Genomic DNA, 26,900 nt, shown 5'->3' on the forward strand with positions numbered 1-26,900 from the left:
TATTTCTAATACGACAATTCAGGATTTAAGAGAATCCCGATTATTTATTATATTAGCACCGTATGTCAGGTCATAAATTTAGACTCGAGAAATCATAAAATCTTAAAACCTAATTCGCTGTAGAACTCACCAAGGAATCGGTATGTTAATTCTATTCAAATTAGAGTTTTATCTTTTTTCAATTTTGTGAATTATGTCTTCCGTTCTGTCGACGACGAAGAAAGGAAAGGAAAATTCATACAGGTGGCAATTAATTTTGTAAATACGGTATCTTAGAAAAATATTATTATTCGATAATATTTCACTTACAAGTTGTTTTCGCTATTAATTAGAGATAACATCTCAAAGATAGCCAATTGTCAAAAAGAAGAGTACCTTTCGACAACGTTGTTCAGAAATTGTGTTAAATATTTTTGTATCGATAACGAACTTATTCGTTTAATTCATTTTAACTTAACATATATATGATATTATCTCTAAAAGAAGATAAAATTGCAAGAGGGAAATTCGTATCCGCGAAAGATACGTATTGTACATTAAATTTTTCGTATTACAAAGTCGCAAAAGTCATATTTCGTAACGAAATATTATTATCGTCTTCTGACGATAATAAACTTTATTTTCGTTCTTCGCGAGGGTCGATACAATTATGAAACAACGAATTGGATATATAACGTTTTAATGATACAGTTAATTACGTAGCTAACACTTGGATATCTTTTATATCAATTGTGTTAATCTCGCTATTTCGATTATAGACAATGTCTCGTAATGTTCATACTTATCGTCAACGCAATTATATTCTGTAATTGTCTCACTTTTCTCTTGTCGAATTTTAATTTACCAGTATTTCATAACAGTAATGCTTTTGTGTTGTACGAAGTACTTCAGGAACAAAGAAATAACATATCGCTTTTCGCTTACTAAATTTTGCAATATACATGGACAAGCAGTCTTACGCTGTATTTGTGTTCATTATGTCCTTCCTTACTATTTAACATATCCAACTGACCGTATTAGAGGTACTTTTAACGATAAGTTAAACGTTGCTTTCCAACAATTTGTCTGTTATCTAAATTACAAAATGTAATTCTGAAGAATAAACATATATGGAATTTACGGTACATTAATTATTATTTTTCAGTAACTTATCTGTTCGTACAGAATATCTTACTTACCTGTGTAACATAATTGTTCATATATTATTTATGTTTTCATAGCACGAACATTGCTTAAGATTATTCAGAATTTTTTCAGTATGTTTAGAAGGTCAGTTAAAGAGCACTCGTGATCATATTAAAGTTACATTGGATAATACCTTAGCTTGAACTGATAAAACACCGAAGAGCATGTTGATCTCCATGTAAACGTGTAATCTGATACATTTAGAAAAGAAATACGGATCATGGCAATCAAATCTGTCTAACACTATATAAATATTTGCTATCGCGATTAAATCGCACGAACTTAACGAGATTTTCAAGATAATAATTCTAATAAGTGTCACATATCTATGTATGCACATATGTACCAAAACTATTATGCACGTGGATAGAATGTCTAGTTCTACGTAGACTAGATATATAGAATATATACCTAATTTCTTACATAAATAAACGTACATGTACGAACGACATGTAGTTTGGTACAAATATTTGCAAGCAACAATTGGATTATGCGTACTGATTGTGTAAGTACATTTTGTATAACTGTATGCGAACCTCCAGAGACATCCACATAAAAGCAATACCCTCAAAAGTCCTCGCTTAACTATCTCGCCCATACAAATACCTTCTCTGACCTGATCTTAACTGTCCAGCGTTTAGTGTGTGCAGATGTTTTACCGATAAGCGTACTAGTCGTACGAAACGCAGCTTCGTTTCATTTTTCTTATCTTTGTGATTCCTCCTTTTTCTTTCTGCGTTACGAAGCTATATATTGTTTAATTTCATCATTATTCAATCTCATAAATGGATTGCGGATAATTTTGCAAATTCATATTTTCGTAAATTTTATAATTAGAAAAAAGAAAAAAAAGAAGAATGGAACGTCAGTTGAAGTGATACTTGTATTCTGCCTGTATTATTAATTGTCAACATTCTCCTGAACAAAACGAAAATTACGTAGTTGATAATTGGAGATGGAACGTCAGTGTCATTACCGAGATCAATTCAGCATGATAACAGAGGAACAAAGGCTTAATAGATGTTATGAACCTGCACAACACATCAATCCTTTACACCAACGACAAAAGGAGTATCCAACAGGCTGTTCATAGCTTATTTACCTTAGCTGTGAGCCTGCTTAATCGAACTGTACGAATGGAGAATTAATTGGACTAGACGCTTTGTCTGCAGTACCCAAAAGACGTCACAATAATAATTACTAATTAGTAACGAGTCATGACTCAACGCGAATGACAAATAATCGAATTTTAAGTCTGCCCCGCTAATAATGACTCATATTCTAAGAAAACAAATAGCTGGAAAAGGAATTGAGAAATATATTGAATACAATGTTGTAGGTTTTCTGATTTTTATGTTATTTAGTGATTTAAAAAAGGTGTACTTTAATATAACTTTTGAAGTTATATTAAAACTGGAAAGAGAATCACCCTATTCGATGATATTTTAGCAATATCGTATTTATGACAGTGTATGTACAAAACTATAGACCAATTTATGTCATGTGTGGCGACGTCGATAATTTTACCATAATCGCGTAACCATAATCGTGTTTCAGTTAAGTCTTAATTTAACTTGTTTAATTTTAGTTCATCATATATTGAAGATTGTTGACCACATTTTTCAACTAAAAAGGTAGGCATTGAACGATTTGAAAACTTCCGGCTTCTTAAAGGAAATTGACTTTCTAATTTTGAAATTGACGGAGATCGATCAATACTTTTTAACGTCTATACTTAAGTCTAAAAGTTTTGAACATGGAAAACTCAGAGAGCTGATATATTTAAGAAATTTGTTAAATCTCACGAGTTTACCAGTTTCATAAACTTCAGGATTTACGACAGAAGGTCTACGAAACAGGAATGAGAGAAAATAACCTATCTTCGACCCCGCTGCTTAAATCTTCGATCGTCAGGCGCCGAGATTGCGGGACAATGCTCGGTCTGCTCCGTGGTAAAGCCAAGCATTCGCGTATCACCCGAAGCGGTAAGATACGCCACAGACCACCACAATGACCTAGCAATGTCTTGGACAACCCGAGATCGTGGAACCGCAAGCTCACTATCTACAGAGATGCGGAAACCACTTTATATAACTCAGAAGTCGTCAGACGCATCAGTAACCATCCCTATCCATGGAAGTTTGAAATCTATGACTTAGTAGCTTGGTAGCCTTGGAATCTACATTAAACTAAGATCACACAAGATCTTATGGTAAAGAAAGTAACAGGTTACCTTAAAGCTATAAAACCTGCTTTACACAACAACATCTATGAAGCTGTAGAACCTTCAACTTTATCGTGTCGTGAAACTCGCCATAATTAATCCAAGGAGCCTGTGATCTCAGAATTTATTACTTAGAGTTAAAGGACATAGGGCGTGGTTACATACGGGCTTCAAGATGAAAAATCCGCCTAAAATAAATCTAAGAACGTAGTATTTCGAGTTTCACTATAGCAGAATTCCGATTTTCCGAACGTTCGACTCGAAAAATATCAGGTAATAAAAGAAAACAATATACTTAACTATATCGTATAATATACAGGGTGGTTGGTAACTGATGGTACAAGCGGAAAGGGGGCGATTCTACGCGAAAAAAGAAGTCGAAAATATAGAATAAAAAAATTTTGTTTTTAATTTTTCCATCGAGACAACGATCTACAGTGAGATCCGTTATAACGAGACGTGATAAAGTGCACGCGTAACGAGCGAAAATTCAAAATCGATTTTCTCGAAAACAAAGCCTCAAACGAAAAATTTTTATTCTATATTTTCGATTTCTTTTTTCGCGTAGAATCACCCCCTTTCCGCTTGTACCACCAGTTACCAATCACCCCGTATAATACACTTAGAATCTGCACCGATATACGTACATGTATTGTTCAAATTTTCAAGTATTTTCAGAACTGCGACTGAAACATTTATTATGCTTCACGCTGATCGTACATCACAGCATCATTGATAGCTTGATCTTATTATTCGTCTAGATATCAGATTAATAATTGATGGATACATTGCTCGATATTATTTGGCAAAGTGATTGCTATTTAACTTTAGAATATCTCGTGACGATTATGATTATTATTACAGGGGATTAATAGTAATCCTTTTAGCACATTACTGATGTATCTTCTATGGATACACAGTCCCACACGGTTATGGTGCCAACATTCGTCCATCGACGAATAATCAAATTTGCATTTTGATTACAAGCCAAATGTTTCAGCTATTTGAAATGGTTTGCTTTATAAATTGAACCTCCAGCGAACTGTCGTTTTGATCAAAAAGTTAACGTATTCTTTTAGTATAGTATTTAAAAAAACAGAAATTGTGATGTTTGCAGTCATTTTTTTATTAAAATATGGATTTTATTGTCCGTAAGAGGAAAATTAGTAACGGGAAATGTTTGCGAGAGAAAGATTTCAACAGTGATTTTTTTCAATCAAAAACTTATTTCAACTCGCTGTTGTGATTAACTCTTAAGAAATGTAAGAAAAAATTAGCGAAACGAAATATTTATAAAGGAAAGTTCACAACGATTATCTCTCCTATTAATTACAAATTTATTTCAATTCATTGCATGCTATATTTATATTAATACAACCTGCCAGTTGTTCTACTTTAAGCAGCTTTATATTAAAATTGCCCGGACTTAGTTTCCATGTGATTGTAACAGGAATACGACGTTATTGAGGTCGGTTGAAAGTTACATTGAACAGGCGTAATTAGTTAATCTCATTCGCCGTGTCTATGAAGCATGGTTTGTCTATGGCTATGCGAATACCACGTAATAAAGCCTAACATATTACTTGTAAATTATCTTTTATTGCATAACAGTGATTCACACTAAAATACGACCAACAGCTGTTTTATTAACCCCTATAATGCTCTGTGACTTGAAAGTCACGCATACATCGTCCATGTGCTTTGCAAACAAGATAGGGCTGTACCTTTTACGATTGTTATTTTAATATATTTTGCGTTACATCTCTTCCAAATTAATTTCTTCGTATTTCTTTTCGTCGTTTTTCTTCAATACCTATCAACACTCGTTGATATCGTAAACACCTAATCTATAAAAAAATATTGTCTTATATTAATTGTCTTATTTGTTCGATTCAATATTTTTGATAATTCTTCTAATACAGTGAAAAATATTTCAAACTTAAAGCATGAATCAAATATAAACTTCAAACTGGAGATGATCAAACTGAAATTTATGTGTTTCAACTTTCTCATCGTTATATGTATTATTACTATTGCTTGTGTATGTAGATATGTATTAAGTTTCTCATTAAAATTTTTATCGATCTCGTTTCATTAGTCGCTGGAAACCGGACCGCGATTGAAAATCATCATAATGGAACTACCTGGTCAAAATATTAAAGTCGTTAATATCGGTCGCTAAATTTTTGTGGTACAGTTGATATTCTTGCATTCTATTCAGTGTGAGACAATGCATGTTATTTAATGTTATTGAGTTATAAACTCAATTCTAATTCCGTTAACAAAATTGTGCTGTCAGTTTCTATTCGTACTGGCAATAAATAAAATGAAATTTCCATAAAATTGCATTAAAGGAAAATATTATACAGGAGTATGAAATTAATATGTAGATGGATTTGACAAGCTCTACGTATAAAATCAATTGTGTTTATATGGTTCCCTCTGTAATCGACGTTTGCAATCAATGTCAAAATTACTACGTATTTACGTATACTTATTTTTAAAAAACTTCTATTACTTTTAATTGAATAAAAATAATTTCAATCGTCCAGTTGCTTTCAGTATTTGATATCTCTTTTTAAAAATTATAGGGATAATATAATCTTTATTATCCAATAACAATATTGTAGCACACTTGGCAATTCTATTATGTTATAATAAGAGGAAATAATTTCCATCGTTTGATATTATTGACCTCTGATATTATTAATATTAAATTTCTTTTTATATTTACTTGTATCGGTTCGATTGCTTGCCTGATATGACAACTGAATAAAGGCATTGGAATATAATACACATTCATATCTCTATTTATTTTTACATATCTCCCGTTTGTCATACTTCAACCGTAGTGTAATACCAAATATGAAGCACAAGGTATGAGATACGATAAATAAAATACACGAGCTAAAACGTGAAAAGTATGTCGTTCGAAAGGCTGCGCTGTTGGAAATAATAATTAATTTTCAACTACACAGGCAACGTTGTATTTACCTGCCAGGCAGGCAAAATTCGATAAAGCTTCCTTTATCGAACGATGAAAATCCCATGTGCAAAATATCAGCGCACGCATCGCGAGCCTTAAAAACTTTTCGGTTTTACGAGACATTCAGCACTCTCAAGGGACATAAACGCAACTGACGACGATCCATTAAATCGGTGGACAAACAGATGGGGATACAATTTCACAGTCTTCCGCCTGAAACTAAAATTGAACGGTGGAAGTAAAAGCTGTAATAGCTATTTTTGAAAAAATTAAAAAAGAACTTTTTTCCTCGAAAGGATAGTTTATATGAAGAACAATATCAGTAAATATGAAGGAAAGTGTTATCACAGTGATTTATACGGTCTTTAGCATTTTGCATATGATATAGGACGTATGTTAGTTAAACGATCAGTTTCATAAATTAAATTATGAGTGCTATGTGCCAGCGAACAACCTCTCTCGTGCTGGAACATGTTCGTAGATAAATTATCCATTTCGATTATCCCATCAGGTAAGAAAATCTGTACTGACACTTACAGCCTTTTTAAAGAAATTAAATAATGGACTTACATTCTTACTTAAAATATATAATTACTTTTATAGTTTTTTGTAATTTTTTATTGTCAAAAGGTCTTTGAAATATTAAAATAAAAATATCGTAAAGCTATATAAAGTAATATAGTACAGGTAATAAATAAGTTTTGTAATTGTTTGTCAATAAATAACATTTGGGTAAACGAAAACATTGTTTTCTATAAAATTTTAGTTTCGTCATTTGTAGCCTTATTTATTTCCATTCCAGCACCTTATAATACAAAGGATAATTTTATCTGTGTCGGGCAAATTCGTTCGCAAGATGTTTGCTAAATTCTCTTCAAAAGGTATAAAGTATAATGCATCACGTTCTAGTTGCACTTTAGTATCCTTTTAGATACAGATTTTTTACACTTTATTTCCAACTAATGAAACGAACCAAGATTTGGTATTATCAAAATATACTTTTATTCAGATAAAAGTTTTGTTCCATTCGTGAAATGTATTGTTCCTTAATCTTAAATAATATTACTTGAATAATATTGTATTTGGAAACTAAACTGTCTTGACCTTAGACTTGTAAAAAGTAGTCCGTGAAATCATGTTCACAGGACTATTAGCTGTTTAAAAATAAAACACGAGAATTTTCACACATTTTCGTTCCACAAAATTTATTAGTCAAATATGTAATTATACTCGAGCAAAAATCGTTTGCCTCGATATAAACGACACTTTTCTCAATTCTACGTAATATATGTAGATATGTATACACGTTAGCAACAAACGCATTTTCATTTATATTGTCCGCTGAAATAGTAATATCGGTTTAATTAACGTAACACGCCGAAAGCGCAAATTGTTTAGCATAATACAAGGACTAAAATGTTTTCGACGCACACGTTATCGACTGGTTCTACGTGACGCGTCGAGCTTTAAACCAGATTCACTACGTGCCAATGCACTTTTTTAAACCGCACCTTTTGACAAGATCCCTCTGAAGCTGCACCTTTGAAAATTCAATTTCCTCGACTGTAAAAAAAAAAAAAAAAAAGAAGAAAATTGGAAAGAAATACTCGTTTTTGTTTAACGTTCATAAAGTGCAAAAACGTATCTTTTACGCGTGCTATGCTGTTGACAATATAATTATTATTTAAGACTTTGTACATTCATATATTACAATAGAAATTAAGTGTCCAAAATTTATTGTAATATATCTGTCAAAAATCTTGAATTTTATGCAAAATTTCATCGATCGATAAAGAAAGTAAACACTGGTAAAAAATTGTAATTTCATGAGGTAGAGGGTTGGCCAATAGATACAGCCGATTACTTCATGCTTTTATGCGCAAAAAACGACTGCAGAGAAGCGCAAGGTTAGTTTTAAAGTAGAAGTGAAGTGGCCGTCTCAAGAGTCAACATCCAGCAGACAGAATGTCTGGAAACCATCTTACTCGTCTAGAAATCCTTACATTAAACTCCAACTAGTATAAGTTAACGTTCACATTTTGTCTTTTTTTTCTCTTAATTATTTACAGCAGAGTGATAGATGTGATATAAATAAGTAACGGTAAAATAATTTTATTTTATGAAGATGTAACGGACGAGGTTACATAAATTAGATTCTATAATAACACTGAAACTAAATGAGCGAAATTATGTTTACTTGAATTTTAGACTTCGTTACATAGTTGAATATTTTAATAAAAAATTTATGCGCCTTATATAGATTCGAAAAATTTGTATATATTTTTTCCTTTTCTTCACAACCTTAAATCACTGTCCAAAAATTTGCAGATCATTTCAATTTTTAATAATTTGTATTTAAAAAAAATTCGAATAAAGAAAATCATTTCATTTGTAACAAATTCCGATGAGCACTAAACAAATGTCGTCTGTTTGGACGCAATTACACGATTTCAATCACAGATACTAACACAGTCAGTATTGAGAACGTGCATTGATTCGTGATAACTGCAACCGAGGATGCATAATAAGTACTATAGAACCACATAATTGTATTTTCATTACACGTGCCGTAACGGACAGAAATTTACATGGATCCACGATTCATTGGAGCGCAACTTGATCGGGTCACCATCGTCAGCCATGAATCACGAAATTCAAGCGAGCCATGCTGGCGACTCAATCTTGTCGATTTCCAGTTGGTACAATTTATTGAATGCTTAAGTCGAGAGCGACCTACTGCGTCTTTCCAGTCATATGTTTAGATTTAAAAGCAGTTTGTCTTGATCGCTATCGTGGAAACAATTAAATGTATTTATTACGGTTATTTAAGCGCCAATGAAAATTTACGAAACCCTAGAAGAAACAGGACATCGATAGAAATGCGACGTTTAATTACCGAAAAGTAAATCTTTAAAAGAACTAGATGTTTATATACTTATATTATTGGTAGCATGTAGCATTTTTCTAAACTACTGCTTGCTTTTTTGTACTATAATTATACGTAACTTGATACATATTTTTTATTGCAAGTACCGAGATAAGGTTGAAACATTTACAAAATGAAAATAACATATAGAAATTCAAGTGGAAAATCTTCGAAAATGTTTCTTATCATCGAATAAATATTTTTCAGATTCTGTAGGATCAAAGGATATCAGGTTACGGGTTATCGATGTCCGCTGGTTTAAATTCAGAATTGATTTTAGAAGAGACTGAAAGAATAACTTTCAAACGAAATATTAAATTCAGAATATTCTAAAAATCACAGAATCCTTCAGCTTATTTTTAACCAGTTTATTAATAGTTTAATAAAGGAAGATGAATTGAATTACATCGTATACACATATAACGTATAAAATGTTCGCTCTAATTCTATAAATCTTAGCTTCGTAGAATACGCGTCAGCTGTTTTCAAAATCTCATTCAGAACAAGTTACTTCAACTTGTCTATTTAGGCATTCGGTTCCGATAGAGCTGAATTAATAAACGGATACTGGTTTGTATAGAAAATTTCATTGAAATATCGGAAAGAGTTTCGATTCAACTCAATTTGTAGATTTACATGAGATGTAAATTGAAATGGGCGCGTTACTCGTCGACCATCGCACAAAAATTAAATCGATGAAGATTATATTGAACTTTGAACGGGCATCAAAGTTCATGCACTCGTTGAATCAATGTTAGTATGAATCAAATGTATCAGTATAATTTATTCATATCAAAAAGAATCAACAATCCTTCTGTCAATTTCTTGCAAAGTATTAACATAAAGCACTTGAAACAGAAAGAAAAAGAAACTTAATTATCCAAAAATTCGATTTTCCAAACATTCCTGCTTCTACTATTAATATTCTGTTTAAAATTTTCACCTAAAATCCGTGGTATGTTCATTTTAAATAACTTTAGACCAGAACCATAATCGTGGGAACTTTTTTAACTTTTTGAGCATTCCTTTTTGCTCTTCTCCGCTTAAAACAAAGTAATCTGCGATATGTCAGAGCATTTCGCGCTACTTTCTTTTAAAAGTTTTGGCATCTTCCAAAATTTATTAAAAAATTTTTATTAAAGAAACAGGAACGGGTTAGTTGAAAGTAAAATGAGTTCGCGAGAATGACTCTGATTAATTAGAAACGAAGTAAACGTTATTACTAACATGATTGCGAGTTGCACGCTCCGAAATAGTAATACTTAGGTTGATTAGGCTATCCGGCACGATAAAAGTAACCACACGGGAACCTGGAAAAGTAAAACTGTTAATTAGGTATAGATAATACACCACTAGAAATGACGCTAGAATTTCATTTCATTGATAGCACAAAGTAACAGCGCCAAGCGATTCTATTTTGCGATACGGTAACTCTTTTGCAGCCCTAAAAATAATCCGCTTATAATAATGTTATCAATTTCTTGTAGCGCGGTAAATTTCCTCTGTTATCCATTGCACGGTTGCACAAAAGAAGAAGTTATATTATTTGTGGAACATTGTATAACAGGAAATTATATGATATAACATGTTAGATACTTAACACTTAAGATAATTTCTATATCAAAGATAACAAGTGAAATGTCACTAGCAATTGTAATAATTCAAAAATATTGTAAGATACGATGATGAAAAGAATAGCAGAATGTTTTCTAGATTTAAAATATCTAATATAATATAAAGCGTAATAAAAAATGAATAATACGATTTAAAGATTGCTTTAAAATGTTATATTGATTTAAAGCGTTATAACATTCTTAAAATGTTCTATCTAGTATTTTTTCATGTTGAAATACGTTGAAATATTTAAAGTTATAAATATTCTAAATTAAATGAAGAAAAAAATGCTCAAAGAAAATGATGAAACCTCAAGTTTCCCTAATTTCTATCATATTTCTACCTAATATTCCCATAACTACTATCAGATGCAATGTGATAGCATTGTAAGCCGAGCACAATTGATTGGACTGCTGCAGGCCTAATTTGTTATCCACAGACATCCAGTACGAATCGATAGCTCTTCCACCGAATTCCGCTATGCGGACCTGTTGTTTTCACGTCTGTTTGATCAATCAATTAGAGTGATTATCCTGACGGTTTGTCGCTTTCGAAGGGACTCCGAATTATCCTTACTTCTACTTAATCATCATTCATTCCTCGCGGAAATATTCTCATTAATTATAATCTTCATTGACTTGCTAGAACATTTCCCTCTTGATACACGCACCGACAATAAAATGTCGTAAATATTCACTTTCATTCACTTTCAATTCTTTTCTTTGTGGCTTGATATCTAAATAATCTATTTTACTTTATCCCTTTTTCTGTACGTACAATAACTGCTTTAAGATAAGAAGATTGTATTATCAAATATGGGAAAAAAAAAGTAAATAGATCGATATAACATCTTGAAGCAATCCTTCATTGTTCAATGATAAAATAAAAAATAGTATTTACGAAAAAGGATATTACGATAATCATAAAAAGAAATTTCAATTTTAAAAGTATTAATTTTCCCCGTCTTTAAATCATCGAGGCTACTATACATATGTATGTTATTCCTGCATTATATAAAATTAGCAGCATCTCCCCCTTGTTACCATTTGAAATAATACTACATACATAATCAACAGGCAACAAAACGAAGATTAAACCGAAATAAATGTACCGTTATAAATTGACGACAAATCGATGAAAATTTACATTAATAGATATATGTTACATTAATATTGCATTAGTAGTAATTTATACTTGTTCATTGAATTGCAGTTGCATCTCCACCGGATCGAAGAGTCACGAGAGACGATATTGCAGTGTCCTCACCCGGTGCATCTCCAAACGTTAATGCAACTACAAGCTGCACTAGTACAACGTCGTCTCGATTGCACAACCCTTCCTCGCCTGGTCGGAATGGCCAGCTATCGAGTAAGTGACTCTATAACACGATTGTTGTATAGTATATTACGACCTTTATAGGATTACTTTATAAGGTTAGTAACATCATGATGATTAAATAACGAACATTTGCAATAAATTTCAATAAATCTTGCGATGTACATAGAAAGTTCGGATGCTTTAAATTGAATCAGAATTTCTATACAAAATCTACACATTTGATAAATTTTATCACATATGTTAGAGTCGTAAATTTTATTCGATCAAGTGTATCGATAATAGATAGATTTTTCATTTGGAATACAGCTTACAATTAGTCTCATTGGATTATGATAATTGAATTACGTAATTAATTTCGATATGACTATTTCTATACACGTAGGAAATTGCGATAAAATATATTTAAAAGTCGTCGTTCGGCCAAGTTTCAACGAAATTTTTATAATCACATTATCGGAGCTCGTGTTAGATCCAGAAAGGAAAGTCATCTTCCTTCAGCGATGATCAAGCGTTTCGAATGTAGAATTTTTTCCTTTATGGGATGTACGCAGTATCGTGTAATTATTTAATATATTCGTGTCTTTTGTGTTCCAGAACAAGGCACATTAACGATAGTACGTCGAAGTTCTGGTAAGAGTAAGAGTATCGGCGGAAGTTTCGAAAGTTCTCCGCCGCCGCACAGTCCTGACACTCTTTCGTCAAGCCAGTCTGTGGACCTTGATGAGATCCTTGATAATGTCGATCTAACGACGGACTCGCTTCCTGCCGTTGACACCCCCGATGCTTGCGACAAGGCTGCTCTCAGGTATGGCTTCCGCGATACTATTTTCCTCTATGCCGGTGTTTTTCCATCCTTTTCGAAGCGTATCTCATATATTTCTGTCCCATCATTTCGTGTCAATTTACATAATTACATAGGTTCGTAAATATCAAAATACATATGGGAAACGAAATAAAATTTAAAAAGCCATTACAGGTAGAATAACAATTGAATCGAGAGGTAAAATAATATTTAACTGAGTACTTAAAAAACATACAAAAATCGCGTCCTGGAAATTGATGGATTTAATTTAGAAGAATTAAGTTGGAAACTAAAAAGAAATAAAAATAGTTCCTTTTTAAGATGATTTCAACATTTTTTCGTTATTTTATTATTTCGTTATTTCAAGAACGCAATTACTAGAATACACGAAGTACGTTTCGATGTAAAATAGAAATGAATTCAATTTCTCTTTTCCATTTGAATGCAGTATTCTTCTGAAATATCATGGTGCGCGGTTAATATAACTACGCATTGTTTCGATGATACAAAAGTACGAATTTCAAAGCTTGTTCCCACTCGTGCAAAATATTAAATAACGCAACATTTTTCAAGCTTTTTCAAGCTTTTGTCTAGAAAATGATTATATATTTTGAAAACATACCTACAAATTTACACACACAATCACAACATTGATTTTTATATTGTGTAGAATTGAATTCAAAAATATAACGAATTATGACGTGTTATTTGTGTTTCTATTATTATTTTCGTCATTTTTTAGTGTATAAGTTACTCGATACGTTATAGTATACATTAAGTAGGATCTCTTACTGTGACAAAATATTATATTTTAAGTAGAATTAGACCATCAGGAGCAAAAGAAGATTGATATAATCGTTTGAAATCTTATCTTCTATAAGACGGTAAATTTATTAATAGTAATAGTGATTTTCAAATATTTATAACACGTAAAATATTAATTTCTGTTACAGATTGAGATGCTTACTGAGGCAGCTTCAACATGGCGAAATATCTGCAGAATTACTTCAACGAAATTTACACTACGCGGCACGCGTACTCGAAGCTGTCTTCCTCGATGAAACCAAGTAAGTTTCGTTCAAAATGTTAATTGATAATCTCTTCTGTAAATTTCACCTTTAATAATATCGTGTTAGTTGTTTCCGTTATAGCTACATGCAGACCACAACTTCTTCGCGAAGATTTATATTTATATCTTGTGTGTACCATCAAAAAATTTAAAATTTCATATTAAATTGCGCACATCTACCCCTAAGTATATTCATCTAATCAAATTTAATAATTTGACTTCTAGGCAACACGATTAATCGATCATTGACGAATTTGTAATTTATTCGTTATTATTGCTATGATTATTATTATTGATGTCTAACAATTAATAATATGTTTATCAGGATTTTGTATGATATATGATATTTTGTATGACTCACGACCCTTGAAAACACGACATTATATAAAAAGTAATAAATTATATCTTTGAATACGTAAGTGTAATGTATTATATTTGTATATTGTATATATTATTTAAAACGATAAGAATAACTATGTATTCGTAATTTTGATAAAAATATAGAATTGTTGTTTAACTACGGATTCGAACAGTAAGGATAACAGAAATGCCTCTTTAGCTCAGTGGTAGAGCACTGGTCTCGTAAACCAGGGGTCGTGAGTTCAATCCTCACAGGAGGCAATTGAATTTTTTCTTTTTTTTCTTTCCGTATATCGCAAAAATTTCTCAACATTCGTCGACGAAATATTCATCATTTTTCACAACTGTTTTAACAATTCTTTTTATAATTGTTGTATCATTATTTGAGCTGTTTGTGATCGTATTTCTCACGCAGTTCTATATGTCTTTAACATTCCAAATCGTCCTTTTTACGCTTATATTTACTTCGCATTATCATTACATTGATTTATTACATTACAATGATTTATAGATCGAAGTTGTTTCTTTATATTAGTCAAATAAAAGGTTAATATGTTTCATACTCCTGACGTTCTTTTTCATTCTCTTCTTTTCTCATTTTTCTCATTTCGTTTAAATGTCGAAATTGATAAAATAACAGCGTTAACCACGCCGACAAAGCAGTCAGTCCAACTTGAGGCTCACATTACCGTGAAAGCCATTCCTGTCGAGAAACATCCGCATATTTTTTAAACGATCTATATAATTTTTCAACACATCCAACAAGACGAGCAAACCATAATACGACGTGCAAACTATTTTTTAATGCGACGTATTTTCTACTAAGATTATCCATGAATTCTTACCATAAACTCGATATTAGCTGGCGACTACGATATAAAAATACTCAATTTAAAATACAGCCATGATAATCTCCTATCTATGTCAATTTCAACTGACGTTCCTCGTTTAATTTGAATATTTGCGTATATCACGATTAACATATTCCAGCAGCAACGACCGACGAGAGGCTTGAAGAATCCTTGAGTCTGCACCAGTCTACAGTTCGAAACTACATAATTCACCTAACCGAGATCTTTCCAGAGTCTATATCGGCGCGACGAGATTCTTGTTAACCCCTCGACCGTGTAATAATTATTTCTTAGAAACAGGTATCCCAAGGGGAATAGCGACATCGATTCGAACCAAGCTAATCGGCTTATGTCCTCTCCGTATGGCGGCGCTATAATGCTAATGATTATAAATAAAGAAAAAGTGTAATATTCTACTGTTCTGTTCCCTACTTGACACATGCACTAACAAGCAGTACCGCAGGGTGAATTCAGGAGGGGTTGAGTGCTCTCGGTCATCGCGTAGGGGTGCGAGCCTGTCATCTGCATCCCTGGGGAGCGGCTTGGACTCGGATGGACAACAGGGCCACGCGGTGGTAACCCAGAAACGGAAGCTTCGCACCCCCGTATGGGCAAGGTTGCGAAATATTCACATTTCCGACCTCACACGACTTGTTCACCGCCCTTACCCCCGCCCCCTTCTTCGACCCTTCGAAAATCAAACATCCTTCAAGAACCCATCAACCCAGACATCCGCCATGTTTCTGTCGTTCTCTCCCCTTCACGTGTTGACATCTTTTCTCGATCTCATGGAGCTCGTTGTTAAGGGTCACGATCATGCGTCGTCTGCTCTGATCATTAGCGTCTAAGGGGAATCGAACCTTATCCCGTGAACCATACCGAATTCCAGACCGATTCGATCGACCGGTCTCTGATAGTGAAAAATGAAGGCAACGAGGGGGGGTGAAAGCGAAAAGCTGACACGGGATGTTTTTCTTCGGTCGAAGGATCTTGAGAAACGATTTCCTTATGGGTGTGAAGTTGACTTTGTTTTTTCATGTTTCTCTCTTTTATTTTTTAGTGGTATTATAATTATTTTTTTTAATTATTTTCCATTATATCTTCATAACTAATTTTTATAATTATTGTTTCTTATATATTTTTCATAACTATCTGATTTTTTGTAATTGATTTTTTCACTATATTTTTATGTTGTAGTATTTAAGTTCTCGTAACAATGATTCTTCGTTTATTTTTTCGAACCTAAAGATAAGAACCCGTAATATATAGAATTATATTTATTTCTCGGAAAGAAGTTTATTCGATGAAAGCTGATTTCAATGGCAAAGTTCGCGTTTAAGATATTTTTAATTTACCGCCCGATAATTAAATCTAAAGTGTGAGATTTTCCAATGCAATTTCGCTCCCCCAGCGTTGCACCGCAGATCTATATACATACATACATACTACGTTTTCTTCTAGTCAACATATATGTAGTTTTGGCTTTGTACTAAATAGGTAGTGTAGACATTTTGCACAGGAATTAATGTGTGTCGATCGTTAGTCAAGTCTATAGTATCTTCGGAACTATCGTATCGTTCCTTACCAATTTGCACATATCTGCAATGCACGAATGTTAATATGTGATAAGTTTAGGTTTAGATAGGTCTAGCGACTATATAGCGAAACTATATCATGCTGCGAAGTTAAAACTGATGACATATTAGTTTTAGATTTTCTGAATAAACACACATGCAAGAAATTACGTTCTACCTTCTACAGCCAAATTTCGATATCGAAAAGAGATCAGTCAAAAAGCAACGATAGACGCGATAATTTTTTTAAATTTATTTCATTTTATATCAAAATTAACACTCGTTCGTACATCATTTTAAATAGGATCTCATCGATTTGCAATCGTGTTCAGACTTTTTTTTATTAACCAAACATTCGCGAGAACCAGGAAACGTATAAAATAGCTTCTGGAAAATTCAGAACGGAGACACAAAAAGAACAGCTGTTCGCTGGTTACGTGGTATACATAATTGGATTGCGAATGATCAAAGTCGGTCTATCACGAGCGTCAAACACATCAAAACACAGCATGACGACTCTCTCTACCTGCCTGGCCTGTTTCTCCCTCTTCTCTAGCCTGTTTTTAGATCTTTCTAGGTGTAACCTGCTCACTTCTTGGATATCTGCCTGTTTACCAGCTGTATGCATCGCTATCTCAAAAAAAAAAAAAGAAAAAAGTATACTTACAATCGAGTTCTTCCCTCTGTCTCTATGTATGTGTTTCTTGCGCCCATCTATATGAGAACGTGCATGCGTGTATCTATATATACATATATAGGGTGGTGTGCGTTGAGAAATCACTTGTCGTTTGAAACGAGCTATTTTAATGGAATGCTCGAACGTCCCCTGTACAAACTGGATGACGGAATCGTCATCGAGACGCGACATTGTGTAAGCGCTTCTCAACCGTAAGAGATAAAAAGAGGAAAAAAAAAAAGAAAAATGAGAGAAAAGAACGAGATGTCGCTGATAGAATGGAACTGTACAAACTTTTGTCATTTTCTCTCTCTGTCTCTGTCTCTCTCTCTCTCTCTTTCGTCTTCTATTTCCATTTCTCTTCTATCTTTCTTTCTTATTTTCTCTCTTCCTTTACTTTACTTCCATGTATCGATATACACGCACGCAGGCGGACGTTCCGTGCTTTAGATACGGCCTGATGAATGTGATCTATCGTTTAATGTGACACACGTTTTTTTCTTCATGTTTCGAATTATAGAGACGCCGAGCGTGTGGAGTCAACCGCTACTCGCCGTCAGGGTATACGACGTAGGTTCGTTCAAATGTTTGAATACAAGAAATCGCTAAGATTTCATTCACGTTCACGATGTGCATCGCTGTCAGACACGTCTTTTCGTTTCGTCACGTTTCTTTTACGTTTCTCGTAGCGCGGAGACACGGCAATCTTCAAAACTCGCGGTAAGAACGCGTTTGAAAGGGTGACACGACGCCATTCTCTGGATAAATTGAATAGTTCGTTCGAGAACTCGGTTAAAGCGCCGTTCCATTTATTTTCTAATATCTTCCTCGGCACCTACGTTTCTCAAGTTCGCGATTTTTTGGAATTTGAAAGAAAATTTCCATTAATGTTTTTATTTTTACTACAGAATATTTCATATTCCCGATTGGTAGAATATTTAAAGATTAATGTCGATTTGTTTTAAAAATAATTGTAGTATAAATATATTTATACCGTATCGATATCACAGAAATTTCCTAAGAGAACTATCAAAATGGTTTGACGATAATAATAACAGTAATTAGTCTAGCATTCGGCAAAAAATTACATTCGAAGTACGTATAAAAATTAGATATTACAAAATAAATAGTAGTTTCACCGTCGCCCTTTCAATAACTATTAAAACACAGCCATGATCCATATTCTGCATGAATCCTCATCCATCACTATTTGTCTTGTTTTAGAAACAATCGCCCACGCAATATAAATACACTCACCAAAAGCTTTAATATCACAAGAAATTACCATTTTTATTAAATTACACGATTACCACTTGTTCATGTTAAATTATAGTACGCATGAATGTGCCAATTAATCGTATCTGATAAAGGAACTGTTTCCCTATTCGATCGAATGTAAATATTTTCTGATCGTAATATTTCGAACTATCGTAGGAAACCTTTATGCGATAAATGTTACCAGTATTGATAAATCAATATTTTATTGTTCCAACGTTTTCACGCGCCGATACCGTGCAATATGACGTTTCGTTCGTCGCACTTTTCTAATGACCACAGCAATAGGAAATTCCGTAGTTTTATTCAATCTTAGACAACAGCATCGGTATTTATTTAGTACAAAAAGATTTGTATCGATCCGACGCAAAAGTAATGGGAATCAGCACTCTAAAAAATGAAACACTGAATTGGAAGATTGTTTTTTTTCTTTCAAGGCAGTAACGAGTTTGCGTTCGATATATTTTCCCGCGATTTTCCTTTTATCGTTGATACTTGAACCTAACGAGAAATCGAGAGAGTGTTTCTAGTGTGCATAATAAATTAAAACCTTTTACGGAGCTCGATCGTTTCGAAGTACAAAAATTTCTTTCAAAAAATATTGTTTTCTATACTTTGCGATGTTTTTTCGAATTTTAATTGCAACGTTAGATCCGCACAGATTGCGTCAATTTCATTATCTAACAATGAATAACGCAATTTAGGCAGAAAGATTATCGCAAGTCACGATTATAATGAATTGTATCGTTACGATGGATCCAACATTATTCGAACGAACCGATATTCTGATAAACGAAGCAGCTGAAGACTGTGATACACTCATAAAAACCCATATACGTACATATTTGATTACATCGACGTATTTAGTTCGTCAGAATGTCGATTCGTCGATATATGCACCCACTACAACGGTAATCTTAGAACAACGAAACAAAAAGCAACGTACCGTGGTGGGGAATAAATTCTATTATTTAGGATATAAATTCGTAAAATATTGTTTTCAAATTGATATTTTAAAATGTTGCATCGATTTAATAGAAATTTTATTTTAATCAAGGAATTTTTCCGTTATTAAACGCGACAGAACTCTTATTCCTTTATCAAACATAATTCCTTTCTGTTCAGTGTTATATTCTTTGGAGAAGATTCCATCACAGTTCCTATTAACTTTACCGAGCTCCCTCTTAAAAGTATTAAAGACATTAACGACCCACTGTATATAGCACCAGTAACTTATAAAAACTTACGAGGACTTTCTAATTCCTATAGCTCCCTTGCTGTTTTTGACGTTGAAGAAAACTTCTTATGCTTTAAATAAAACGAGAAAGATTCCGAAGGTTAGATTCCTAATGCAGTCGATGCGGAAACACATCATCATCGATATTCAGACGCAGAAGTTTCATTAATACCGTACATTGCTCAATTTACACGGATTCACGTCGCCACTTCATTAAAACTTTATCACTATACATACCATATTTTTAGCCACTTTGCAACACTAGCGTGTTTGCTTGAACCGCTTTCGCATACTACCGTCTTTTTCCTCGCTGCACATTTTCTCTATTCTACTTAACTATTCAAACAGTTTCGACTGTATTATTCAGAACAAACTCTAGAATTATGTATAAATAATTTGGATCACTTTTGGAAGAGAATAAATAGAACGGAATAAATCTACAATCTTAGAGGCAAATCCTCGGTACAATTAAGCACACTTTCGTTTTAATAATAACGCTACCATAATATCCAAGAGCGAGATAACAATCTAGATTCATTGATCCAGATTCTGTAAGAATAATAAATCGTTCGTAATAATAGAGACGTGAAACGGTATTATATCTGCTGCTTTCAATGTAAATCCCATTATAACCTCGGATTTCAAAATTAGAGTTCCAAGTTGTATCTAAAGAACACTTTGTTCATGAAACAATACTCCCAGCTTACATTGTCCAATGAATATTCGCTAAAAATCCAATGTCTATCGTCACGGAATAATTCGTTGTCACATCGATCTTCCTCAATCAATATCAAGCACGGGCAAAAGTATGACAGCAAAAACTAATATCTTTTCAGTTCGTTCGTACGCACATTACGAAAAAAAAGAGTAACAAAAAACCATAAAACCTAAAAAAAAGCCATAAAATCTCTCTAACAGTAGTTTCCAAAAGTACGATAAAATCGATAGAAGTATCCAAGGGATAAAACATTGCGTCATAATCAAAGACTGCAAACCACGATGCTCGGTGTATATCTAACACCCTGTAGCAAAATAAAAAATAAAAAAGAAATAAAAGAAAAAGAAAAATTGTGTCATTCACAGCTTCACACGCACCCTGTCGAACAAGCGTCCCGTCACGATCCGAGGCAGAGATAAGCATAAGCTACGACTACCATTTGCTGTTTCTTTGCTCCTTGACAAAGTCCGCGAATGGTCGTATTCTTTATAATAATCCAATCGTACGTATTTCTTACTTCCCCTTTCTTATTAAAGCCACTCGAATGACACATGCGATAAAGAACCAGAAATGGCAAAAGGGAAAGGTACACTGTAGACGGTAAAAATTCACCAAACGAAAAAAGACAAAGATATTTAATAAAATACCGAAACCACAAAAACAGATTGATATCTAACAAATTACGCAGAAATTAAGAAAAAAGAAAAACAAAAAGAATTAAGAAAAGGTAGGAATTACTAGCAAAAGCGATTATTAGCGGATGTTCGAGCGTAAGCCTACTCTCTGTTCTCTTATGAAAGATAAAAAAAAAAAAAAAAGAAAAAGAAATTGTAGGGAAGGTAGGAGTTGTCCACTGTGATTCCAAGTTGTTTCGCGATCGTCTCTGGTCTCGCCGCGTATCACTTAATCAGAAACATTTTCCTTAGGCGGCTAGCGGACGAGGACGACGAACTGTCGGAGGTACAGCCGGATGCAGTGCCGCCGGAAGTTCGCGAATGGCTGGCTTCGACCTTTACCAGACAGCTTGCGACCACGAGGCGGAAGGCAGACGAGAAGCCAAAGTTCCGCTCGGTCGCGCACGCCATCAGGGCAGGAATCTTCGTCGATCGGATTTACAGGCGGGTCACCAACATCGCGTTCATGCAGTTCCCGCCGGAAGTGGTTAGAGTGCTCAAGGTATGCCGAGTGCATTCGATACGAGCTTTATCCGACGCCTGTCGTGCGAAATTTGCGCGCAAACATGATTGACGATGAGTAATATTTGTACAAAACGATACCTTTCGATCGATGAAGACTTTCGCACACTTGTACAGACTTTTGTTCGTACTTTTTCTAACACGTAACGTCGTTTAGGGATCTTTTTCTACAGCTTCGAACGGTAGATTTTTGTATGAAATTGACTTTTTATTTTCTAGCGAGTTTTGATTTTTGATTTTATAACGCGTCTTTGGGCAGAAAGTAGAGTTTTTGAAGAAACACCGATAGATTCTAAAATTTTGTACCATAATGTATTACTCCAGTGCTTTAATTTTGATTTGCTACGTGCTCAAATTAGTCATTTGCTAAAGCGTATATAGATAGTACGGTGTAGCACAAGAGAAATTCAGACAAGCCATCAAATATTTGAGATATAATACATAATAGGTATCTTGTCTCTGGAAAAAGTCTGAACTTTTATGTAGTGACCACGATCTGGTAGATGATATTTATTTTTGTGCCGGAAATACCCATTGAAATTTATGTATCTCTGTTTAAGACTTTAGACGATTGGTCCTTTGACGTATTTTCGTTAAACGAAGCCGCAATGGGAGCCCCAGTGAAATATCTCGGCTATGATCTATTGAATCGATACGGTATGATCCACAAATTTAAAGTCCCTGCAACAGTGTTGGAGTGCTTCTTAGGAAGAGTCGAAGAGGGTTACTGCAGGCATCGAAATCCGTATCATAATAATCTTCACGCAGCTGATGTCGCACAGACTATGCACTATATCTTGTGTCAAGTAGGACTTATGGTAAGTCAATCAATTGAAAAGTGTATCAGTGACTTAACTACATTCCATTGTTTATCATTATATCGCGAGTAGGTATATCGGCATTTAAATTGCGATGAAAATAACTTAGATAACTATTAGTTGAACCAATGTGAATTATAAAAAAAAAAGATAAATTATTATTATTATTTATTATATCGTTCGAGATGAATATTTCAATTTGAAATGAAATAATTTTCGACAGTCTTGTAAGAAGGAAATTCAATATCGCTACTTTGCTTTGATATTGACACAATTTAAAAAACGTAAATTTTAGGAAAAAGACATTTTAAAATTTATAAAGAAATTTTCGTGAGCCATTCCAACGACACTACAAGGCTGACTTAATACAAACTATGCCACTATTTGCGAAAGTAGTACAACCGATTACGAAACAACCGATGATGAGCCAGTGTTTCTGTAAAAGTAAGGCCATGTTGATAACGATATAAGTAATAACATTGTCCTCTGACGTAAAACTGGCGGAATTACAAGAGTTTACACGATAAAAGTTCAAACATAATGTAAACTTTGTACGCAAGAAGAGTAAATTTTTCGGTTGCGCCACTATGAAAGCAAAGTAGCAGTATGAGGAATTATTTAATTAGAAATCGCGACATTGCAAACTTACTTCAAGTGGTTTATCGTAAACAGCTTTCCACGCCGGACCTAACAAAAATCAAACGTAACTAATCAAAAGTTGAAAATCCGAACCAATTCACGCTCGAACGGAGAAAACCACTTCACCCACTAGTTTCCCACCCCCGTCGAGTTCTCGAACCAGACTACCACTACATCGAGCTGTTTCTAGTTTAAAAGTTAGCTGCACTTGTGCCGCTTGACGCGCGAGTCACTCGAGAATCTGCGCGCAAAACGAATAAATCGAGATTTGCGGAGGGTGAGAAACAAATTTCGCTTTCGTTCGATATCCGCGATAACGATTTTCAGGCCACTTTCTAGGAAAATTGTTCATTTGCCAGGGGTTACACGCGCGCGAACAGTCGAAACGCTTGCTTGTTTGCAGAATTGGCTGACCGACCTGGAGATTTTCGCCACGCTGGTTGCGGCGATTATTCACGACTACGAGCACACTGGGACCACAAACAATTTCCACGTAATGTCCGGTAGCGATACGGCTCTACTCTACAACGATCGAGCCGTCCTGGAAAATCACCACATCTCCGCGAGTTTCCGGTACGTACGCGGAAAACGTTGGTCCCGTGTGTACGTTCGATCCCTTGATGATTGTCGGCCATTTTCGTTGTAATTTGTGCCCCGTTATACCGCGAACAACCGTCCTCCTCTCACACGTAAATCTTGCCATTCGACGAAATTGTAATTGATGCACGACACGAAGTGCGAAACGTTAACGCTTTGCGGTTTAAATTCCACCGGATGCTTTATGCTGATCGATTTGCGTGAAGTTTGACATGTCCTATGGTGTTACGCGGTTTATCGATATTCAAGTATAATTTGGTATTTGATTCTCTTGAATTATGATTTACCAACCGATAATACGGTAAAGCCTCCCTTATCCGAAATAACAGGGAGCCAAAACTGTTTGGACGATAGAATCTAATAGAATCTATCGTTCTATCGTTTGAAATTTCATTGATTCAAATGCAAATTAAGATTAATGGTAAATTAAGATTAGTATCTCTAGATGTTTGTAAATTCCTCCTCTTTTCGACCGCCAAGTCACGTAATTTTCTCGTTACAAATAATTGCATAGAGTTACGTTCTTTTTGTACTTCGAATCATCGAAACTCCTTTTCGAATACCACGAACGCTTTTGCACGAGAAGTCAGCTTTTCATTGCCACTTTCGTTTGCCGTTTCCATTTATGTAAAATCGTTGCTATTATCGTCTTTATCGCAATGAAACTGTTTCATTACGCCGGTATATCTAAGCTTTTTCTACCGTTGCCAGCATCAGAGGACTACGTGCTTTAGATAAATTCCAATTTTTGTTTCGTAATATCTGTAACTGTGGTTTTTCCAACACCATATATTTTTATTAATTCCGTTGCATTTACAGCACCTTCGTGTGCTGTTTTAATCATGCCGTATTTCGTTTTATTTGTCGTATTACTTTCATATCGCATCCTTATAACCAGAATTCAATCAATCGAATAAAGCAAAGCATACATTGCATGTGAGCACTAATAAAATATGCAAATATTTGAAACGGAACAAGCCGTTCCTTTAATGGGAAATATTATGTCCGGATATCGGGGTATTCGGATAAGGGATGTTCAAATATGGGGTGGAGAGAGGCTTTACCGTATTAGCTAAGAATTGACAAGTTACAACTTGTAGATAACTTGTCAATTGTAAATAACTTGTAATTTGTAAAATGTAATTTTTCTTCGTTAACTATATCACTGTAATGTAAGGGTAGTTGTTGTTACCGGTAAATTACGTAAACTGTGATTCGTAAAATTTTATTAATAATATTGTTTCAATAACGCAAGAGGGTTCACATTGATATGTTTTTATTTGTATTCTATGGCTATTGATATACAAATTTAAACGATTAATGGAATACGGAGAGAAAGTTATGAAACGTGTTTTAATTATTTTAAAGTGTATTTTAAAGGAGAGGATATATTTAATCGCTGTTGATAACGTTATAGAGGGTTGAATATCACAATATATTTTCTAATGTACTCAAATTTTAATAAACGCGATATTATTCCGAAATTGTATTTTACGGTCTTCTAGCTGCAGAAATATGCATCTAAATTTTTTTTGTCGGGGCTATTACAATAAAACTGCAATTATCTAAACTCGTCGCTCGGTAAACAATTTATACAATTGCAGTTTATGTAATAGGCGATCACCAATTTTCCACGCTACCAATTATCTATCGTTCACATAATAGCAGTTCACGTGTAGATAAATAAATTTAATTGACCATTAATTAAAATTTTGTTCCAACAAATAGTGCTGTATCGTATATATTTCTTTTTGTGGGAACAACATTTTGGTTGTTGCAAATTTGTTACATAACTCAAATTACTCAGAAAACAGCTTAAACATTTAATTATTTATTTTCTTGCAATATCGATGAATTTTTGTAAAAAAAAAATGAATTAAAATGGATTAGAATTCTCATAGAAATTAAGAAAAGTAATGGAATTTTGCTGCAGCTGGAAGGTCAGCTAATAATACCAAGAATAATTTAAAAGACAGATGAGTTTATCAAGATATATTTCAGGATATTGAGGGAAGATGAATGCAATATATTACAAAATCTATCGAGGGAGGAATTCCGAGAATTTCGTTCGTTGGTGATCGACATGGTACTCGCAACCGACATGAGCTTTCATTTCCAACAACTGAAAAACATGAAAAACATTCTGAGCTTGGCAGAGCCTAGCGTTGACAAAAGCAAAGCTGTCAGTCTGGTTCTCCATTGTTGCGACATCTCGCATCCGGCCAAAAGATGGGATCTTCATCACAGGTAGAACTTTTGCTCCTATTGTAAGCAACTGAACGATTGTTGTGCAAAAAATTCTTTCCCTGCAATGACGTAGAACTTGCATCGCAAGTTCTACGTAATCTATTATGTACAAAACATTATAATGACAGAGACGAGTGTACCCAATCCAATTAAATTTTATTTCTTCGTTATCAATGACAGAAAAGTGCTTCTTCTCTTACATAATTTGTTGTTTAAAATGGTATTTACAAATTTTCTTTGCCAAGAACTTCCAATAGTTAATAAGAAGTTTAATTTTTTATCTAGTATCTAATTCAAGAATTATTTTCTAAATTTCAGAGGATAGAATGAGAAACATTTTTTATTTTCAAACGTTCTAGCGTTGCCTAATATTCGACTGTAAAAAACACCAGTTACTACTTTCAATTGCAAACATTTAAAACTTAGTTCCACGTTACTTGTTTTACAAGTTCGATCTTTTCTAACAATGTTATTTAAATCATTCGTATTGTCGAAAATTGTTTAGTCCATGAAAATTATCTTACTTTAATCATTCTGAGAAACTTAGTACTTAACGTGGATGACCATC

At 33.8% G+C, this 26,900-nt stretch overlaps 1 protein-coding gene and 1 non-coding gene across 4 annotated transcripts in view; both read left to right on the forward strand.

Annotated features, from left to right (window-relative positions):
* Nucleotides 1–26,900, forward strand: part of LOC138189787 (dual specificity calcium/calmodulin-dependent 3',5'-cyclic nucleotide phosphodiesterase 1A) — a 101,698-nt gene that overhangs the window by 68,127 nt on the left and 6,671 nt on the right. For 2 of the 3 annotated variants that reach the window (XM_069131942.1, XM_069131941.1), the window contains exons 2-9: nt 12,148–12,303; nt 12,868–13,078; nt 14,029–14,142; nt 15,819–15,971; nt 21,762–22,011; nt 22,592–22,849; nt 23,892–24,061; nt 26,087–26,332. In XM_069131942.1, coding sequence (XP_068988043.1) covers nt 12,148–12,303; nt 12,868–13,078; nt 14,029–14,142; nt 15,819–15,971; nt 21,762–22,011; nt 22,592–22,849; nt 23,892–24,061; nt 26,087–26,332 — 1,558 coding nt within the window. Of the gene's footprint in view, nt 1–12,147; nt 12,304–12,867; nt 13,079–14,028; nt 14,143–15,818; nt 15,972–18,125; nt 18,180–21,761; nt 22,012–22,591; nt 22,850–23,891; nt 24,062–26,086; nt 26,333–26,900 lie in introns of all 3 variants that reach the window. The other variant, XM_069131943.1, reaches the window with a different exon arrangement.
* On the forward strand, nt 14,694–14,765 carry TRNAT-CGU (transfer RNA threonine (anticodon CGU)). The gene has a single exon. It is a non-coding gene; the product is annotated as a tRNA-Thr (tRNA).

The sequence above is a fragment of the Bombus flavifrons genome, chromosome 2, assembly GCF_040668555.2.
Source record: "Bombus flavifrons isolate JBK064 chromosome 2, iyBomFlav1_principal, whole genome shotgun sequence".
Taxonomy (NCBI): domain Eukaryota; kingdom Metazoa; phylum Arthropoda; class Insecta; order Hymenoptera; family Apidae; genus Bombus; species Bombus flavifrons.